General features: G+C 43.5%; 1 protein-coding gene across 1 annotated transcript; it reads right to left on the bottom strand.

The window, feature by feature from the left end:
- Window positions 1-1193: 1193 nt before the first annotated feature.
- On the bottom strand, window positions 1194-18753 carry LOC118391966 (phospholipase A-2-activating protein-like). The gene is made up of 14 exons (XM_035783496.2): window positions 18516-18753; window positions 17825-18018; window positions 17587-17687; window positions 17302-17422; window positions 17039-17206; window positions 13941-14076; window positions 12087-12256; window positions 11603-11754; window positions 7565-7784; window positions 6766-6831; window positions 6570-6641; window positions 6194-6301; window positions 5782-5949; window positions 1194-1914 (listed from the first exon to the last, which is right to left on the bottom strand). The coding sequence occupies exons 1-14, from the start codon at window positions 18662-18664 to the stop codon at window positions 1340-1342; spliced, it is 2400 nt and encodes a 799-aa protein (XP_035639389.1). The 5' UTR covers window positions 18665-18753; the 3' UTR covers window positions 1194-1339.
- Between the last annotated feature and the right edge of the window lie 28 nt (window positions 18754-18781).

Raw genomic sequence — 18781 nt, 5'->3', positions numbered from 1 at the left:
ATTTGTTTAACACTGGTTAGTACATGATTCCATATGTGTTATTTCATAGTCTGGATGTCTTCACTATTATTCTACAATGTAGAAAATAGTAAAAATAAAGAAAAACCCTTTAATGAGTAAGTGTCCAAACTTTTGACTGGTACTTTATATCCATGTCCTCGTTTAGCCACAACTCTGAAAAACATAGGATATTAGGTCCCATTGATAGGATAGTCATGGTTTGTTCTCCAGTGATTGCACGTTTGCTAGTAGGACAGACGGCAATGGCAGTCTATTTACTCACCGACGAAGTCGTCATGGGGCCGGCTCACCTGCCTGTTTCTCCGCCACTTCCTCTTTCGATTCCCGGGATTAGGGCATGGTCCAGAGTTGGCAGAACGTCCAGAGCTGCCAACTCATTTTAGTACACATTTTCGTCCAAATAGAGGGTAGTGATTGCTGTTCTGATGTCCAGAAGCGGTTTCCAGTCATAGGAAATGGAGAAAACATTATGCACAAAAAAAAAGGTAAGACCAGCTCAACAAAAAAAATAGAATTGTTTAGGAGCCCATAAGACAGCTGCTATCCCATGCAGCGTCATAGTTGAGATTCCACTGTTTACAGTTACAGTATTTAGCTAGGTAAATAGTTCACCAAGAGGGTGGCACTGGGGAAAACATGCCACTTACTTCATTTTTGCAGAGTGGATATTCATTGCATGCTTTCACCTGTGATCTGATCTGCGATTGATGCATTTCTGAGTCTCGGATCACGATGCCAGGTGAAAACTTGCTTTTGCTTGATGTTACATGACTTTCTAAACTTAAAGGGATAGTTCACCCAAATTCCATATTGCTTTCCGTTCCCCGTAAGCAGTCTACAGACAGGGTAAGAAAACCAAATATCATTTTGTAATTTGAGTGAACTATTCCTTTAAGATCAATGACCTTTTAGTATTCATCTAATGATTCAACTGTGTCTAACTCAGGTAATGTAGCAGATGGGTGATAAGCTAGCCTGATCCCAGCCCAATTCGATGTTTTCCACTAATTGGTCTATTGACCAATCAAGTCAGATCTTTCACATTAGATCTTTTTGACAGCTGATCTGATTGATCAAAAGATCAGGATTGGGCTGCATGTGTAAACACAGCCATTTCTATTTCAATCCTACTTTCTCACCAACTCCATCATTAATAAAGGCTGAATGAAATATTCAATTTGTACATCTTTTTATTGCAGCACATGCAATCCAACAGTCCACTAGTCAGAAATCAATAAAACACTTGAACAGAGACTAGTAATAATGTAAGGGGAAAGGGGATACTGGTGCGGATTAAAACACAGAAAATGAGATCAGATCACTGCAGTTCTTTTAAAACCAGCTGGCAGCACTCGCCAACCTTGGCCGGGTCGGTGACGGAGGTGTACTTGGCGATCTGTGACGTGACCCCCAGGGACTTGGCCAGATCCTGGGCTGTCTGGTCGGAGGCCACTGTGGTCCCCAGGGCCACTAGGAGCCTAAACACCGCCTCCTTGTCCTGCACTGACTCCAGCGCCGCACTGGCCACTGACAGACACTGGGCCTTGGCTTCCAGGTCAGGCTGGCCGTGGAGGGAGCCGGCGTAGTTGAGGACGAGAGTGGCCAGGGCGATGTGAATGTTTTTGTTGCACACGGAGCACAGGTCGGCAGCGTGCGACAGGACAGCCTCCCGTTGGGCCAATAGGAGGGCTCGGCCACGCCAGCCACTAAAGCAGTTGCAGAGCGTCCGCAGCGCCAGCATTTGATTGGCTGGCCGGGCCTGCGGCTTCATCAGGCTCAGCAGGTGGTTGCAGAGCGCAACGCCATTGTCCGCGTCGCCGCCGCACAGGCTCTCGTTGACCTGTGGGTGGCGCACCGCCAGCCTCAGGATGTCCAGGACGGGGAAGACGATGTCTGGAGGACAGGAGAGAGAAGAGATGATTACAGGTCAATGAAGTGATAGTAGGCTCACAAGGGACATCACCATATGTTTAAATACTGGAATGTGCAATAGTTTCACATGCCTGAAAAGGCTGATAGGGCTTTTTATTCTTGAAAACACTGAAACTGAAGTCAAACAATAAAATGCTTATCAGAACTCCAGTCTAGTGAGATAAATCTTAGTCCTGCCCAAGGCTATAGTAAAACAATTTGTGCCCTCAGGCTTGGAGAAGCAGAAGTAATTCCGCTACCCTAACAATAGTAGAGCCCCCTTTACAGGCTCAAATAGCTGATCAGCCTGATCAACCCTTTGGAATGTTTGAAAGAAATTGTGTTTGACCAGATACAATGCTATTTTACTATAAACAAACTGACAACAGACTTTCAGCACGCTGATAGGGAAGGACATTCAACAAGCACAGCATTTACACAAATGACTGATGATTGGCTGAGAGAAATTGATGATAAAAAGATTGTGGGAGCAATCTGTGACTTCAGTGCGGCTTTTGACCTTATCGATCATAGTCTGCTGATGAAAAAAAAACGTATGTGTTATGGCTTTATACCCCCTGCTTTATTGTGGATAAAGAGTTACCTGTCTAACAGAACACAAAGGGTGTTCTTTAATGGAGGCTTCTACAACACAACCCAGGTAGAATCAGGAATTTCCCAGGGCAGCTGTCTAGGCCCCTTAATTTTTTCAATCTTTACTAATGACATGCCACTGGCTGACTAAAGACAGAGTGTCTATGTATGCGGATGACTCAACACGATACACGTCAGCGCCTACAGAGAGTGATGTCACTGCATCAGTTAACAAAGATCCTTAGTTAGTTTCCGAATGGGTGACAAGGAATAAGTTATTCCTAAATATTACAACAACTAAAAGCATTGTATTTGGGGCACAATCATTCACTAAACCTTGAACCTCAACTAAATCTTATTATAAATTATGTGGAAATTGAGCAAGTTGAGATGACTAAACTGCTTGAAGTAACCCTGGATTGTAAACTGTCATGGTCAAAACATGTTGACACAACAGTAGCTAAGATGGGGAGAAGTCTGTCTATAATAAAGCGCTGGTCCTCCAGGCCATAGGTTTGTCAGACCTGGACTACTGCTCAGTTGTGTGGTCAGGTGTCACAAAGAGGCACCTCTGAAAATTACAATTGGCTCAGAACAGGGCAGCACGCCTGGCCCTTAATTGTACACGGAGAGCTAACATTAATAACATGAATGGAACTCTCTCATGGCTCAAAGTGAAGGAGAGATTGACCTCATCACTTCTTGTTTTTTAAAAGAAGTTTTGACATGAATGCACCGAGGTGCCGGTTTAAACTACTAGCAAACAGCTCAGACACCCATGCATACCCCACAAGACATGCCACCATCCCAAGTCCAGAACAGACTATGGGAGGTGCACAGTACTACATAGAGCCATGACTACATGGAACTCTATCCCACACCAGGTAACTGATGCAAGCAGTAGAATCAGATTTAAATCAAATATAAAAATACACCTTATGGAACAGCGGGGACTGTGAAGAGATACACACACAAACACACACACAATAAAACAAATCTAATGTTATTTCTCACATGCACCGAATACAGCGAAATGCTTACTTGCCTTAAGAAGTTAAGAAAAATGTGTTAAGTAAAAAATTGAAAATAAAAGTAACAAATAATTAAACAGCAGCAGTAAAATAACAATAGTGAGGCTATATACAGGGGGTACCGGTACAGAGTCAATGTGCGGGGGCACCAGTTAGTCGAGGTAATTGAGGTAATATGTACATGTAGGTAGAACAGGCACTCTACACACATGTGGCTTTTGTATTGTAGATATGTGATAGTAGAGTAGTGGCCTGAGAGAACACAACGTGTTGTGAAAAGTGTTATGAAATGTAATAAAATGTCATATTTTAAATAACTGCCTTAATGTTGCTGGACCCCAGGCATTACATTACATGGCCAGGCACGACTCCAACACCATCATTAAGTTTGCAGACGACACTACAGTGGTAGGCCTGATCACCGACAACGACGAGACAGCCTATAGGGAGGAGGTCAGAGACCTGGCCGGGTGGTGCCAGAATAACAACCTATCCCTCAACGTAACCAAGACTAAGGAGATGATTGTGGACTACAGGAAAAGGAGGACCGAGCCTGCCCCCTTTCTCATAGACGGGGCTGTAGTGGAGCAGGTTGAGAGCTTCAAGTTCCTTGGTGTCCACATCAACAACAAACTAGAATGGTCCAAACACACCAAGACCGTTGTGAAGAGGGCACGGCAAAGCCTATTCCCCCTCAGGAAACAAAAAATATTTGGCATGGGTCCTGAGATCCTCAAAAGGTTCTACAGCTGCAACATCGAGAGCCTGCCTGGTATGGCAATTGCTCGGCCTCCGACCGTAAGGCACTACAGAGGGTAGTGCGTACGGCCAGTACATCACTGGGGCCAAGCTGCCTGCCATCCAGGATGTCTACACCAGGCGGTGTCAGAGGAAGGCCCTAAAAATTGTCAAAGACCCCAGCGACCCCAGTCATAGACTGTTCTCTCTACTACCACATGGCAAGCGATACCGGAGTGCCAAGTCTAGGACAAAAAGGCTTCCCAACAGTTTTTAGCCCCAAGACATAAGACTCCTGAACAGGTAATCAAATGGCTACCAGGACTATTTGCATTGTGTGCCCCCCCCAACCCGTCTTTTACACTCATGCTTCTCTCTGTTTATCATACACTGGGGCAAACAAGTATTTAGTCAGCCACCAATTGTGCAAGTTCTCCCACTTAAAAAGATGAGAAGCCTGTAATATTCATCATAGGTACACTTCAACTATGACAGACAAAATTAGAAAAAAAAATTGGTCTCAGCTCTCTGCAGGTCATTCACTAGGTCCCCCCGTGTGGTTCTGGGATTTTTGCTCACCGTTCTTGTGATAATTTTGACCCCACGGGGTGAGATCTTGCGTGGAGCCCCAGATCGAGGGAGATTATCAGTGGTCTTGTATGTCTTCTATTTCCTAATAATTGCTCCCACAGTTGATTTCTTCAAACCAAGCTGCTTACCTATTGCAGATTCAGTCTTCCCAGCCTGGTGCAGGTCTACAATTTTGTTTCTGGTGTCCTTTGACAGCTCTTTGGTCTTGGCCATTGTGGAGTTTGGAGTGTGACTGTTTGAGGTTGTGGACAGGTGTCTTTTATACTGATAACAAGTTCAAACAGTTGCCATTAATACAGGTAACGAGTAGAGGACAGAGGAGCCTCTTAAAGAAGTTACAGGTCTGTGAGAGCCAGAAATATTGCTTGTTTGTAGGTGACCAAATCCTTATTTTTCACCATATTTTGCAAATAAATTCATTAATAATCCTACAATGTGATTTTCTGGATTTTTTTTCTCATTTTGTCTGTCATAGTTGAAGTGTACCTATGATGAAAATTACAGGCCTCTCTCATCGTTTTAAGTGGGAGAACTTGCACAATTGGTGTCTGACTAAATACTTTTTTGCCCCACTGTATGCATACTCACTTTAACCATATCTGCATGTACATACTACCTCCAGCAGCCTGACTAACCGGTGTCTGTATGTAGACTCGCTACTGTATATAGCCTGTCTTTTTACTGTCGTTTTATTTCTTTACTTACCCATTGTTCACCTAATACCTTTTTTTGCACTATTGGTTAGAGCCTGGAAGTAAGCATTTCACTGTAAGGTCTACACTTGTATTCGGCACACGTGACAAATAAACTTTGATTTGAAGAGTAGCTGCTGCCTTAGCAGTAACTAAATGGGGATCCTTAATAAATACAAAACCCATAATGTTTGTTAGCCTACCTTCTGGCCAGTGAGAGGTCTTCCAGAGAAGGCTGATCTGCTCGGTGGTGGGCTGCTCTGAGGCACAGGGGTCACATACAGATACCAGCAGCTTCTCCAGGCTCCCCAGCACCTCCTCAGACAGCCTGTATTCACCAGGGGCCCCACCGTTCAGCTCCCTCAGCTTGGCTGGTGGTGGAAAGGCAAAGGGCAACATTAACATAGAGAGAGGCAATTGAGTATGTTAGGACACTGTAATATCCGGGATGTATTTTCTGTAGTGAGGTTTTCATATAGCTATGCACATTGTTTCAGTTCAGCCACAGTGCTGGTTGATCAGTTTTGTACGCTGAATAAATAGAGATTATTTCTGCTGGTAGGACAATATGGAATAAAATACGAAGGGATCATGTTTTGGTCAGTGTTTACTTACCCATTATCTGTGTGGCGTTGGCCTGCTCGAAGGTCACCCCGTCCGTTTTGGGGAAGTAGATGTTGGTGGAGGTCTGCCTCGAGGCAGCTGAGGAGTAGGCACCCCCACCTGGGAAGAGAAGAAGACAGGCAAACGTTACACCTCAAACAAACCCATACGTAGAATGTATGCACACATGACTGTAAGTCGCTTTGGATAAAAGCGTCTGCTAAATGGCATATATTATTATTATTATTATTATTACTAGAGACTAGATTTCATCTGCTTTAGCGGTGTTATTGGGTTGTCTTTTAATTATGAGTGAAAATGTAAAAAAACAGGATCGTGTGTCAATGCAACCTTTGATTGAACCCGAGGCATTGCTATAGTGACTTACCTGTGAAGGGGTCTGCCGCGCCCACCGGCGCCCCTGTGGGAGTCCCTGATCCTGGGATGTATCGCCCAGTGCCTGGGGAAAGCGCCGTAATAATGTATTAGCATAGCCATAGAATGAAAATGCCATATAATACATTAGAACAACATGTTCTCAACAAACTGAAATCTACAAGAAAAGGACATTTGTTTTTATTTACCTGTGAAGGGGTCAGCCCCAAAACCTGCTCTATTGTCAGCAGCTACAGGGATGTATCGGCCTGAGCCTGATGGTGAACATGACAAAAGCAGGGTAAATATACAGTAAGTCTGGTATTCCAAACACATTTTGTATTTACTTGCTGTAATCCCGTCTATTCCAATTGTTTACAGTAACGTTGCACAATGTTTGTTAGAGGCAATTCCACTGTAACAGAGTGATGCTGAGATTTTTCACATTAAAATGTATGTCAAAAAAACAAAAAACAATGATTGCAAATTTAAACAAACCATACAACTCTTTGCACAAGGATGACTTAACAATTTCCAAAGAACATTTTACAAAAACACATTTACTTGAAGAAGAGTGCAGTTGACGGAATGACAGTTTGTGCTGCTGGTGCCGTCGTTCTGTTACCGGACTTTATGTCTGCACTGTTCTTCAAGTCAATGCATTTGTGACATTTTCAGTGAACCTTTATAGAAAGTCATCCTTGTGCAAAGACTTTTGTGGTTCGTTTAACTTTGCAATCACTGGTTTTTGTTTGACATACATTTCAAAGTGAAAATGCGGAATCACTCTGTTACAGTGGAATTGCCCATCAAAGACAAATATGCTGCCCCAGGCATGGCCTATAGAGTGAAGATGGCTTAATGGCTTCACCAGTGAATGGATTGATACTACTGGGCTAGGCTGGTGTATTTTAAACATTATGTGAACTTGGTCCACTGAAAGTTTTCTTTAGAAGAACACATTGCCCTACGTGTAGCCTATGTCGCTCGTTGATCCAGTGGCTTTACCAGTGAATGGGTCGGCAGCGCTGGGTGGGGCGGCTCCCAAGGTGTGTCCTTTGGTGTTCTCGATGATGAAATTGGCCACCTGGTCCAGGAACATGGGGCTGAGCTCGTTCTTCTGCAGGAAGTTGTGAGCCGTCAGCCAGGGGTCGTCCGTCACGTTGTAGGGCAGCTTCATGGACGGGCCACCCTCGTTGATGTCGATGGTGAAGACAAAGTCATACTCCTGGAAAATCATTCGGAAGATGGGTTGAGTGATTCACTGTCTGACAGCTCGCCTCAGTGAAGATCAAATGCACTTGTGAATAATTTGCCTTGCGTCTGTACTCTGTTCACCAGAGTTGTCTTGTAGTCAGCACACAATTTTCCTCTGAGGACAAAGTCTCTCTCTATCTGTCTATCTATTGTTATCATCATTGTCCTAATGTTGGGGTGCACCTATGGCTGTTGCGGCGACCTTATTACCGCCATTATGACGTTCACACGTCATGAAGGAAGTCACAGTAATTAGGCTTCTCCAAGCTCTAACGCTGCTGATGGTCATTAGTAGCCTATCAAACTTGCTAACTGCCTGGTACTCAGCACTCTATTGTCCCTCTAATAACGCTGACATCAATGCAAATGTCGTTGAAAATCTAATCAAACACTTCATGAGAAGCTCATGTAATGCAACATTTCCATAGGCCACGCAATTGAGTGAGAAAACAGAGTGATGGCCTCTTAAAAAGAGGAGGCTCCCATCAGCTTTCTATAGACTAGGCCTACTATATTTATTTCTCAACTTTCTTAATATTAAGTACATTGCTTCTCTTAACAACAGGAGTATAGCCTACCTGGCTGGCATGAAAATGAACCATGGGACAAGCGTCCTCCATTCGCTATTTAAGTGCATAGGTGACGTATTTTTCCCGCTGCCCGTTTTGAGACAGGTGCATGATCAAGGTACATTCTAAATCAAAACAAATATTTTATTTAGTATATGTAATGACAAGATTAAATCAAGAATAGTCTGATGGGTGACAATATTAGCCTATCACTTGTGAATTATATATTATCACTTATGAAGCCCAGCTTAAGGCAAGAAACAATGCCTTTTTTTGCGACTTTTTCTCATCATAGTCGCACACCTCATGTAGCGCAGCCCCTCTGACCTTTTTGTTAGGATAAGGTTAGTATCACACCTAAAGTGGCCAAATAACTTTTTTAAATTAAGCACATTCATCTGCTTTATAACAGTTGTAGAGCCTAACTGGCATACATTCACAGCGCGTTTCAAGTTTGAGGAAGATAATTTTCACCATAAAAATGCACCTTTATAATAAAAGCATTACATGCATAATCACATTTGTGGTAACTTTTGATAATGGTGTTCTCTCGCAAATGTAACATTCACACTTTTAGCCTACTGCCACGTGCACATTGCTGTACTTATGTGAACAAATAGCCGAATAGTTTATAAAAATTTAAAGCTAAACGTTCTGATCTGTTGCGTTTGACAGATTGCGTAAACATTTTTTGGGATGCTAGTGGTTGTATTAATTTGGGATCCATCACATCTCACAACTGTCTCAGACTATGTTCTGAATATGTATTTCTTGCACAGAATAGAATGTCAACTTATGTATAGTCGTGGCCAAAAGTTTTGAGAATGACAAATATTAATTTCCAAAGTTTACTGCTTCAGTGTTTTTAGATATTGTCAGATGTTACGATGGAATACTGAAGTATAATTACAAGCATTTCACAAGTGTCAAAGGCTTTTATTGACAATTACTTGAATTTGATGCAAAGAGTCAATATTTGCAGTGTTGACCCTTCTTTTTCAAGACCTCTGCAATCCGCCCTGGCATGCTGTCAATTAACTTCTGGGCCACATCCTGACTGATGGCAGCCCATTCTTGCATAATCAATGCTTGAAGTTTGTCAGAATTTGTGGGTTTTTGTTTGTCCACCCGCCTCTTGAGGATTGACCACAAGTTCTCAATGGGATTAAGGTCTGGGGAGTTTCCTGGCCATGGACACAAAATCTAGATGTTTTGTTCCCCGAGCTACTTAGTTATCACTTTTGACAAGGTGCTCCATCATGCTGGAAAATGCATTGTTCATCACCAAACTGTTCCTGGACGGTTGGGAGAAGTTGCTCTCGGCGGATGTGTTGGTACCATTCTTTATTCATGGCTGCTCACCTTATCTTCCCCAGACAAACTTTTTTCCGGATGCCCCAAACAATCGGAAAGGGGATTCATTAGAGAAAATTACTTTACCCCAGTCATCAGCAGTCCAATCCCTGTACCTGTTGTTTTTCCTGGAGAGAAGTGGCTTCTTTGCTGCTCTTCGTGACACCAGGCCATCCTCCAAAAGTCTTTGTCTCACTGTGCGTGGAGATGCGGAGATGCACTCACACCTGCCTGCTGCCATTCCTGAGCAAGCTCTTTATTGGTGGTGCCCTGATCCCGCAGCTGAATCAACTTTAGGAGACGGTCCTGGCGCTTGCTGGACTTTCTTAGGCGCCCTGAAGCCTTCTTCACAACAATTGAACCACTCTCCTTTAAGTTTTTGATGATCTGATAAAATGGTTAATTTAGGTGCAATCTTACTGGCAGCAATATCCTTGCCTGTGAAGCCCTTTTTGTGCAAAGCAATGATGACAGCACGTGTTTCCTTGCAGGTAACCATGGTTGACAGAGGAAGAACAATGATTCCAAGCACCACCCTCCTTTTGAAGCTTCCAGTCTGTTATTCGAACTCAATCAGCATGACAGAGTGATCTCCAAGCCTTGTCCTCGTCAACACTCACACCTGTGTTAACGAGAGAATCATGATGTCAGCTGTTCCTTTTGTGGCATGGCTGAAATGCAGTGGAAATGTTTTTTTCAGTTCAGTTCAGTTAATTTGCATGGTAAAGAAGGCAATTAATTGCAATTCATCTGATCACTCTTCATAACATTCTGGAGTATATGCAAATTGCCATCATACAAACTGAGGCAGCAGACTGCGAAAATGAATATTTATGTCATTCTCTAACCCTAACTTTTGGCCACGACTGTACTATGGGGGACAGTACATTTACATAGGCTAGTGCTTTTGCTGTTTGTTAGGCCTAACCCTACTCATCTTGTTGGCTGACGAAACGTAAAAGTGGACAGTTCTTCAATATGCACCTCGGAATTAGATAAGGACGTGCGCAGTTGCGTCCCCGATGTGTCTGTCTTCACTTGTAGCCTGTGAGAAAGACCTGATCATGTGATGGAGAGCCATATGAGTGCGAGGTGCTTCGGAGCGCGCAGCACTCAGGGAGAAGGGCACAACACAGCACTCCAGATTTTTTTAGGGTGCTTTACGGCCACACAAAAGGGGATGCCGACGTGAAATTTTAGTCATTATCAAGTGCTTGTCAAATTCTGAATGAGAGACTGATGAAGTGTGTACAGCCTGCACAAAAAAACAAAAGAACCCATACCTTTCAAACAACTTTTTTCAAATCATCAGTGTCGCATCATGCCCAAAATTTGTAGAACAACTCTAAATGAAGCATATAGGAGTACCTATTTCTTTGTTAACCACTCAACACAGAATAGCTGCATGTTTGCACTCCCTCAAATCGTTTGGAGAAAATATCCTTTCTATTTTATTCAACTTGGTTCAATTGTATTCTTCATACTATAAAATAATATGAACAAATGCCATGGAATTGAATTCAAATATCGTCTCCTAAATGAACTTGCGTAGCCCACAGCCATTTGACATTGTCAGATCATGACCTAACATAAGAACAACTCACAGTATGCTATTCTGTTCTTCTGAAAGACTACAATTTCTTCATATCATACTTCTTTAGGGCTGTCTAAAATAAATAATTAATTTATTGTAAAGGTGTAAGCTATATTAAATGGATTTATTACACTTTTTAAAATTTAGATGTTCCAAAGGTCTGCATCAGTGGGGAAGCCAGGATATGTGTTCATGTTAATTAACGGTCAATTACCGTGAGACCGACAGTTATTTGCTTGACAATCCCCGGCTGACAGAATTTCGTGACCGCACCTTCCCCTCATAGTTGACTTTCTTGGAGGTCTGCTGGTTGGACCCTCCCACCACATCTCCTATCTTCATCCAGCGGCTGTCGGCCACGCTCCACTGGTACGCCTCCACCTTCTGTCCCTCTTTGATCAGCCGCGTCTGTCCTTCCCGATTCCCTGGGAGACAGACACACATCTTAATGAGTGTGCATACTTTACACACTCCCAATACAACAAGGGGGGTTTCTGAATTACTCCACTTTTCATGTGCTTCTGTGGTTTATAGTTTCAGTTCTACTAAAGATTGGTGATTGGTAAAATACGTTTATCATTCATGAAAGATGTTAGTGATCAAGGGCTGTAGATGCAAAAGAATAATAACAGCCAAACAGTGATGTTGGGCATGTAATGTCCTAATAGTTTTCTGTTAATTGAATATATAGATATCAATACATATATAGTGTAATGAAATGGATTAATATAATGGAATATGTACGTAATATAATTACCAGGCTCATCAAGGTGATCCCTGCCTGGAAGATCCTCCATCTTGATGTCCCCCAGGTCCCCGGTCTTGGGGTCGATGGTGGTCTTGGAGAGCTCATCCTCGAAAGCTTGGAGGTCCTGAGGGCTGGCCATGCGGTCTTCCACCTCAGTGAACACTCTGATGAGGCCGTCACTGTGAGGCGAATAACACAAATTGGTGACACAAGAGCAAGGTAACAGCAGCAACATTGCAGTCTCAGAACTCTACGGACAATTCCTTCGACCTCATGGCTCGGTTTTTGCTCTGACATGCATTGTCAACTGTGGGACCTTATATAGACAGGTGTGTGCCTTTCCAAATCATGTCGAATCAATTTAGTTTACCACAGGTGGACTCCAATCAAGATATCGAAACATCTCAAGGATGATCAATGGAAACATGATGCACCAGAGCTCAATTCTGAGTCTCATAGCAAAAGGTCTGAATACTTATGTAAATAAGGTATTTCTATAAACCTGTTTTTGCCATGTCATTATGGGGTATTGTGTGTAGATTGATGAGGAACATGTTTTATTTAATCAATTTTTGAATAAGGCTGTAACGGGTTGGGTTGAGGTTGGGTGATTGCGGAAGCCAGGTAATCTGATGCAGCACTCCATCACTCTCCTTCTTGGTCAAATAGCCCTTACACAGCCTGGAGGTGTGTTGGGTCGTTGTCCTGTTGAAAAACAAATTATAGTCCCACTAAGCGCAAACCAGATGGGATGGTGTATTGCTGCAGAATGCTGTGGTAGCCATGCTGGCTAAGTGTGCCTTGAATTCTAAATAAATCAGTGTCACCAGCCAAGCACCTCCACACGTCCTCCTCCATGCTTCACAGTGGGAACTACACATGCTGTGATAATTTGTTCACCTACACTGCGTCTCACAAAGACACAAACATTTTGGACCAAAGGACAGATTTCCACTGGTCTAATGTCCATTGCTCATGTTTCTTGGCCCAAGCAAGTCTCTTCTTATTATTGGTGTCTTTAGTAGTGGTTTCTTTGCAGCAATTCTACCATGAAGGCCTGATTCACGCAACGTCCACTGAACAGTTGATGTTGTGTCTGTTACTTTAATTCTGTGAAGCAGTTATACCCTGCTGCAATTTCTGAAGCTGGTAACTCTAATGAACTTATCCTCTGCCGCAGAGGTAACTCTGGGTCTTCCTTTCCTGTGGCGGTCCTCATGAGCCAGTTTCATCATAGTGCTTGATGGTTTTTGCGACTGCACTTGAATTTTCCATATTGACTGACCTTCATGTCTTAAAGTAATGATGGACTGTCATTTCTCTTAGCTTATATGAGCTGTTTTTGCCATAATATAGACTTGGTCTTTTAGCAAATAGGGCCATCTTCTGTATACCACCACTAACTACCATGTCACAACACAACTGATTGGCTCAACCGCATTAAGGAAACAAATTCCACAAATTAACAAGGCACACCTGTTAATTGAAATGCATTCCAGGTGACTACCTCATGAACTGGTTGAGAGAATGCCAAGCGTGTGCAAAGCTGTCATCAAGGCACAAGGTGGCTACTTTGAAGAAACTCAAATATAAATATTTGTTTAACACATTTTTGGTTGCTACATGATTCCACATGTGTTATTTCATAGTTTTGATGTCTTCACTACTGTTCTACAAAGTAGAAAATAGTAAAAATAAACAAAAACCCTGGAATGAGTAGGTGTGTCCAAACTTTTGACTGGTACTGTATATCTATCTCTGATAGAGGTGATGCAGTTGTTTTCATGTATTATACTGCTATGTCTCATGTCCTTTGACAGTGAGATATAAATGGTTGGATAGTGGATTAACAGTGGGGTTTACCTGGCTCCCACAGCTATATCCCCGTTGGGCAGGATACAGCAGCACCACACTGACTGGGCTGGGAGACGGATGGTCTGTTGGCACTCGCCCTGCTTCCATATCCTCAAGGTCCGGTCCTCTCCTGTGCTCACAAAATCTGAGAGGGGAGGAGAGCACCAACAGATTGTCTTGAAAAATGTCTGACGGAAACTTCAACAAAGTAAATGTGCAGAGGCAATATCGTGTGTGCAGGAGTTATCTTTTCTACTATGAAAACATAATGGTGCCGGGGGAGATGGCTGCCGTTTTACCTGCGCTCAACCAATTGTGCGTGTTTTTTCCTATTATTTGTAACTTATTTTTGTACATAATGTTTCTGCCACTGTCTCTTATGACATCCCTGTCATTCGCATGACAAAGAGATGGAGATATCGGGAACATAGGTCGGGGTGCCTTGTAAGGATCTGACGGCAAGTGGGTAATATGCCACTACCATCAGTCCAATTAGCCAACGTACAATCATTGGATAACAAAATAGTTGAACTACTATCACGGATATCCTGCCAACGGGACATTAAAAACTGTAATATCTTATGTCTCACCAAGTCATGGCTGACCGATAACATGGATAAAATACAGCTAAATTATGCTAAATCGGCAAGATAGAACAGCTGCCTCTGGTAAGACAAGGGGTGGCGGTCTGTGTATATTTGTAAACAACATCTGGTGCACGAAATCTAAAATGAAGGAAGTCTCAAGGTTTTGCTCGCCTGAGGTAGAGTATCTCATGATAAGCTGTAGACCACACCATTTACCAAAAGAGTGCTGGCACTAAATCTACACTCAATGAGCTGTATAAGGCCATAAGCAAACAGGAAAACGCTCATCCAGAGGCGGCGCTCCTAGTGGCCAGGGACTTTAATGCAGGGAAACTTAAATCCATTTGACCAAATTTTTACCAGCATATTAAAATGTGCAACCAGAAGGGGGAAAAAAACTCTAGACCACCTTCACTCCATACACAGAGATGCATACAAATCTCACCCTAGCCCTCCATTTGGCAAATTTGACCATAATTCTATCCTCCTGATTCCTGCTTACAAGCAAAAACTAAAACAGGGCGGACCAGTGACCAGGTCAATAAAGAAGTGGTCAGATGGCACAGATGCTAAGCTACAGGACTGTTTTGCTGGCACAGACTGGAATATGTTCCGGGATTCTTCCGATGCCAGTACACCACATAAGTTCACTGGCTTCATCAATAGGTGCATCGATGACGTCGTCCCAAAAGGGACCTTAAGTACATACCCCAACCAGAAGCCATGGATTACAGGCAACATCCACACTGAGCTAAAGGGTAGAGCTGCAGCTTTCAAGGAGCAGAACTCTAACCCGGACACTTATAAGAAATCCAACTATGCCCTCAGACTAACCATCAAACAGGCAAAGCATCAATACAGGACTAAGATTGAATTGTACTACACCGGCTCAGATGCTCGTCAGATGTGGCAGGGCTTGCAAACTATCAGACTACAAAGGGAAGCACAGCCGCGAGCTGCCCAGTGACACAAGCCTACCAGACGAGCTAAATTACTTCTATGCTCGCTTCGAGGCAAGCAACACTGAAGCATGTATGAGAGCATCAGCTGTTCCGGACGACTGTATGATCATGCTCTCCGTAGCCAATGTGAGTAAGACCTTTAAAAACAGGTCAACATTCACCAGGCTGCAGGACCAGACAGATTACCAGGATGTGTACTCCGAGCATCTGCTGAACAACTGGCAAGTGCTTCACTGAGTCTGTATTGCCAACATGTTTCAAGCAGGCCACCATAGTCCCTGTGCCCAAGAACACTAAGATAACCTGCCTGAATGACTACCAACCCGTAGCACTCACGTCTGCTGCCATGAAGTGCTTTGAAAAGCTGGTCATGGCTCACAACACCACCATTATCCCATTATCCCAAACCGCCACATCAGATCCACAGATAATGCCATCTTTATTGCACTCCACACTGCCCTTTCCCACCTGGACAAAAAGAACACTGTCCATTGACTACAGCTCAGTGTTCAACACCATAGTGCCCTCAAAACTCATCACTAAGCTAAGGACCCTGGGACTCAACACCTCCCTCTGAAACTGGATCCTGGAATTTCTGAAGGGCCGTCCCTAGGTGGTAAGGGTAGGTAACAACACACCCCTTACGGATGTTTATTTTTAATATCTGCCATGCTGATCCTCAATACGGGGGCCCCTCAAGGGTGCGTGCTCAGTGCCCTCCTGTACTCCCTGTTCACCCATGACCACATGGCCAGGCACGACTCCAACACCATCATCAAGTTTGCCGACGACACAACAGTGGTAGGCCTGATCACTGACAACGATGAGACAGTGTATAGGGAGGAGGTCAGAGACCTGGCCATGTAGTGCCAGGATAACAATCTCTCCATCAACGTGATCAAGACAATGGAGATGATTGTGGACTACAGGAAAAGAAGGACCGAGCATGTCCCCATTCTCATCAACAGGCTGTAGTGGAGCAGGTTGAGAGCTTCAAGTTCCTTGTTGTCCACATCACCAACAAACTATCATGGTCCAAACACACCAAGACAGTCTTGAAGAGGGCATGGCAAAGCCTATTCCCCCTCAGGAGACTGAAAAGATTTGGAATGGATCCTCAAAAAAGTTCTACAGCTGCACCGAGAGCATTCTGATTGGCTTCATCACTGCCTTGTACGTCAACTGCTTAGCCTCTGACAGCAAGGCACTACAGAGGGTAGTGCGTACGGCCCAGTACATCACTGGGGCCAAGCTTCCTGCCATCCCAGACCTCTATTCCCAGCAGTGTCAGAGGAAGGCCCTAATGATTGTCAACTTATCTATTTTTTTTACTTATTTTTCTTAAAACTGCATTGTTGGGTAAGGGCTCGTAAGTAAGTATTTCACTGTAAGGTTGTATTCACCGCATGTGACAAATAAAATTAGATTTGAAGCACAGACTGTCACACTTTCCTAGGGCATAGTGGTTCTACAAACAGACTGTCACACATTCCTAGGGCATAGTGGTTCTAAAACAGGGCACAGGTAGATTGTCTGGGATCAGTCGTCCATACTGTACCTTGTCCATTGGGGAAGACGGCCAGGCTATAGATGTAGTTGGTATGGCTGTAGTATACCTGCACACATTCCCCAGTCACCAGCCATCTCCTGATACTGGTGTCATTGCTGCAGGAAAAGAACTCCAGGTCGCTGACCACCGCTAGCCCTCTGACACAGTCCTCGTGACCTGGGACAGACGAACGCATTCAGTGATGTCTGGCCTCAGTACTGCCACCATATTTATGGAGGGAATGGTGGTTTGTGGGTGCATTAATCTCTCACCTGTAAATGTCTTCTCACAATGCCCAGCCTTCCACAGCTTGATGGTCTTGTCAGCTGATCCTGACAGCATGAGGCCTTGTTCAGGTAATATGACCACTGCCCACACTGCTGCTGTGTGCCCCTGGAATACAAAAGAGCACATCTAGCCATATTCACTCACCTGGGTTGTGTTCAGTACAGAGAACATTTTGCAAAACTTATTCATTAAGAACACAGATTTTCATTTTATGTCGCAAAATGTTTTTGCTAAATTGAGCCCTACTGAACATGTCTCATACACTTTACCTGTAAGGTCATCATGCACTTCTCGTTGAGCCAGACTTTTGCTGTGGTGTCCCATGAGCCACTCAGTAGGGTTCCAAACTTTCCAGAGGACAGAGTGCACACTGTGGACATACATATCATGGATAATTTCTAGCTATTCACAACAAAAGTGTCATCAGACCAAGTTGGTATTTGAAGTAAAGTAATCACGTTCAATTAGGTGTTGCACAATAATGCATTAACTGTTTATCAACTCTACCTGTGTTTTTGTGTCCCTTGAGGGTGAATAATGGTTGTGGTTGGTCCAGTGTGAAAACACATATGTTGTGATCATTTCCACCAGTGGCTATGAGTCCCCGAGGATATGTGTCACTTGGAGCGATGATGCATACACAGGATACAAAATTTTGATGACCTGTCATGCAATGCATTTCTGTGAACCCCCTGTCTGGGCTGAAGAGAGACAAAACATGTTATATGAAATGAAATTGTATTAAATTTCCAACGCAGAAAAGTGCGGTGTCAAATTCTGAACAGGCTCTGGCTATTTCTAATGATTAACTAGCTATAGAAAAGCGTTGCTAGCTATAAAGGAAACGTTAATAACGTTAGCTAACTAGCTAGCTAAGAATAGCCATAAGGTCTAGCGATAAATCTCGTCCTTCAAGTTTAAGAAACCGTGTGTCACCTACAGTTGGCGTGTAATGAATGGGGGACTATCCGATGTGGAAAGAAACACTGCATAATACTTGCTAAGAATGACAACGCTAATTTTGCTAGCTTGCGTCGATACAATAGCAGCGACTTGTTGGTTTGTCTTTACATAATGCTTATGTTGAATTGAGAGGGGCATCGATGTCTGTGGCTAGGGTTCCTAACTGGTTATCTTTACGACATTAAAATGGTGAGAACCACATTATTGTCTGTTGAGCTAAGCCACCTCGCGGTACCTTGAGTTTGGTACCCAGACTCGTCCGGTTCGGTCTCGGGAAACAGACACAAAGGCTCCGTCAGGGAAAAAAGCAGCTGAAAGACCTCTCACATCCATTTCATGACCAGGTATAGAGCAGCTTAGTTTATATGAGTTAGGTGATGCCATTTTATCCCCAATATCACAATGTAATTTCTGAGCTGAGAAGTGACGTTTCTTGACAACAAGAAGCGGCCGGCAAGTAAGGCGGAAGGAACAATGCAAAACGAACCTTGACCTCAGATT

This window comes from Oncorhynchus keta, chromosome 13, assembly GCF_023373465.1.
Source record: "Oncorhynchus keta strain PuntledgeMale-10-30-2019 chromosome 13, Oket_V2, whole genome shotgun sequence".
NCBI classification, from domain to species: Eukaryota; Metazoa; Chordata; class Actinopteri; order Salmoniformes; family Salmonidae; genus Oncorhynchus; species Oncorhynchus keta.
Note: the sequence above shows the minus strand (reverse complement) of the source record. Positions and strands in the feature narration are given on the sequence as shown.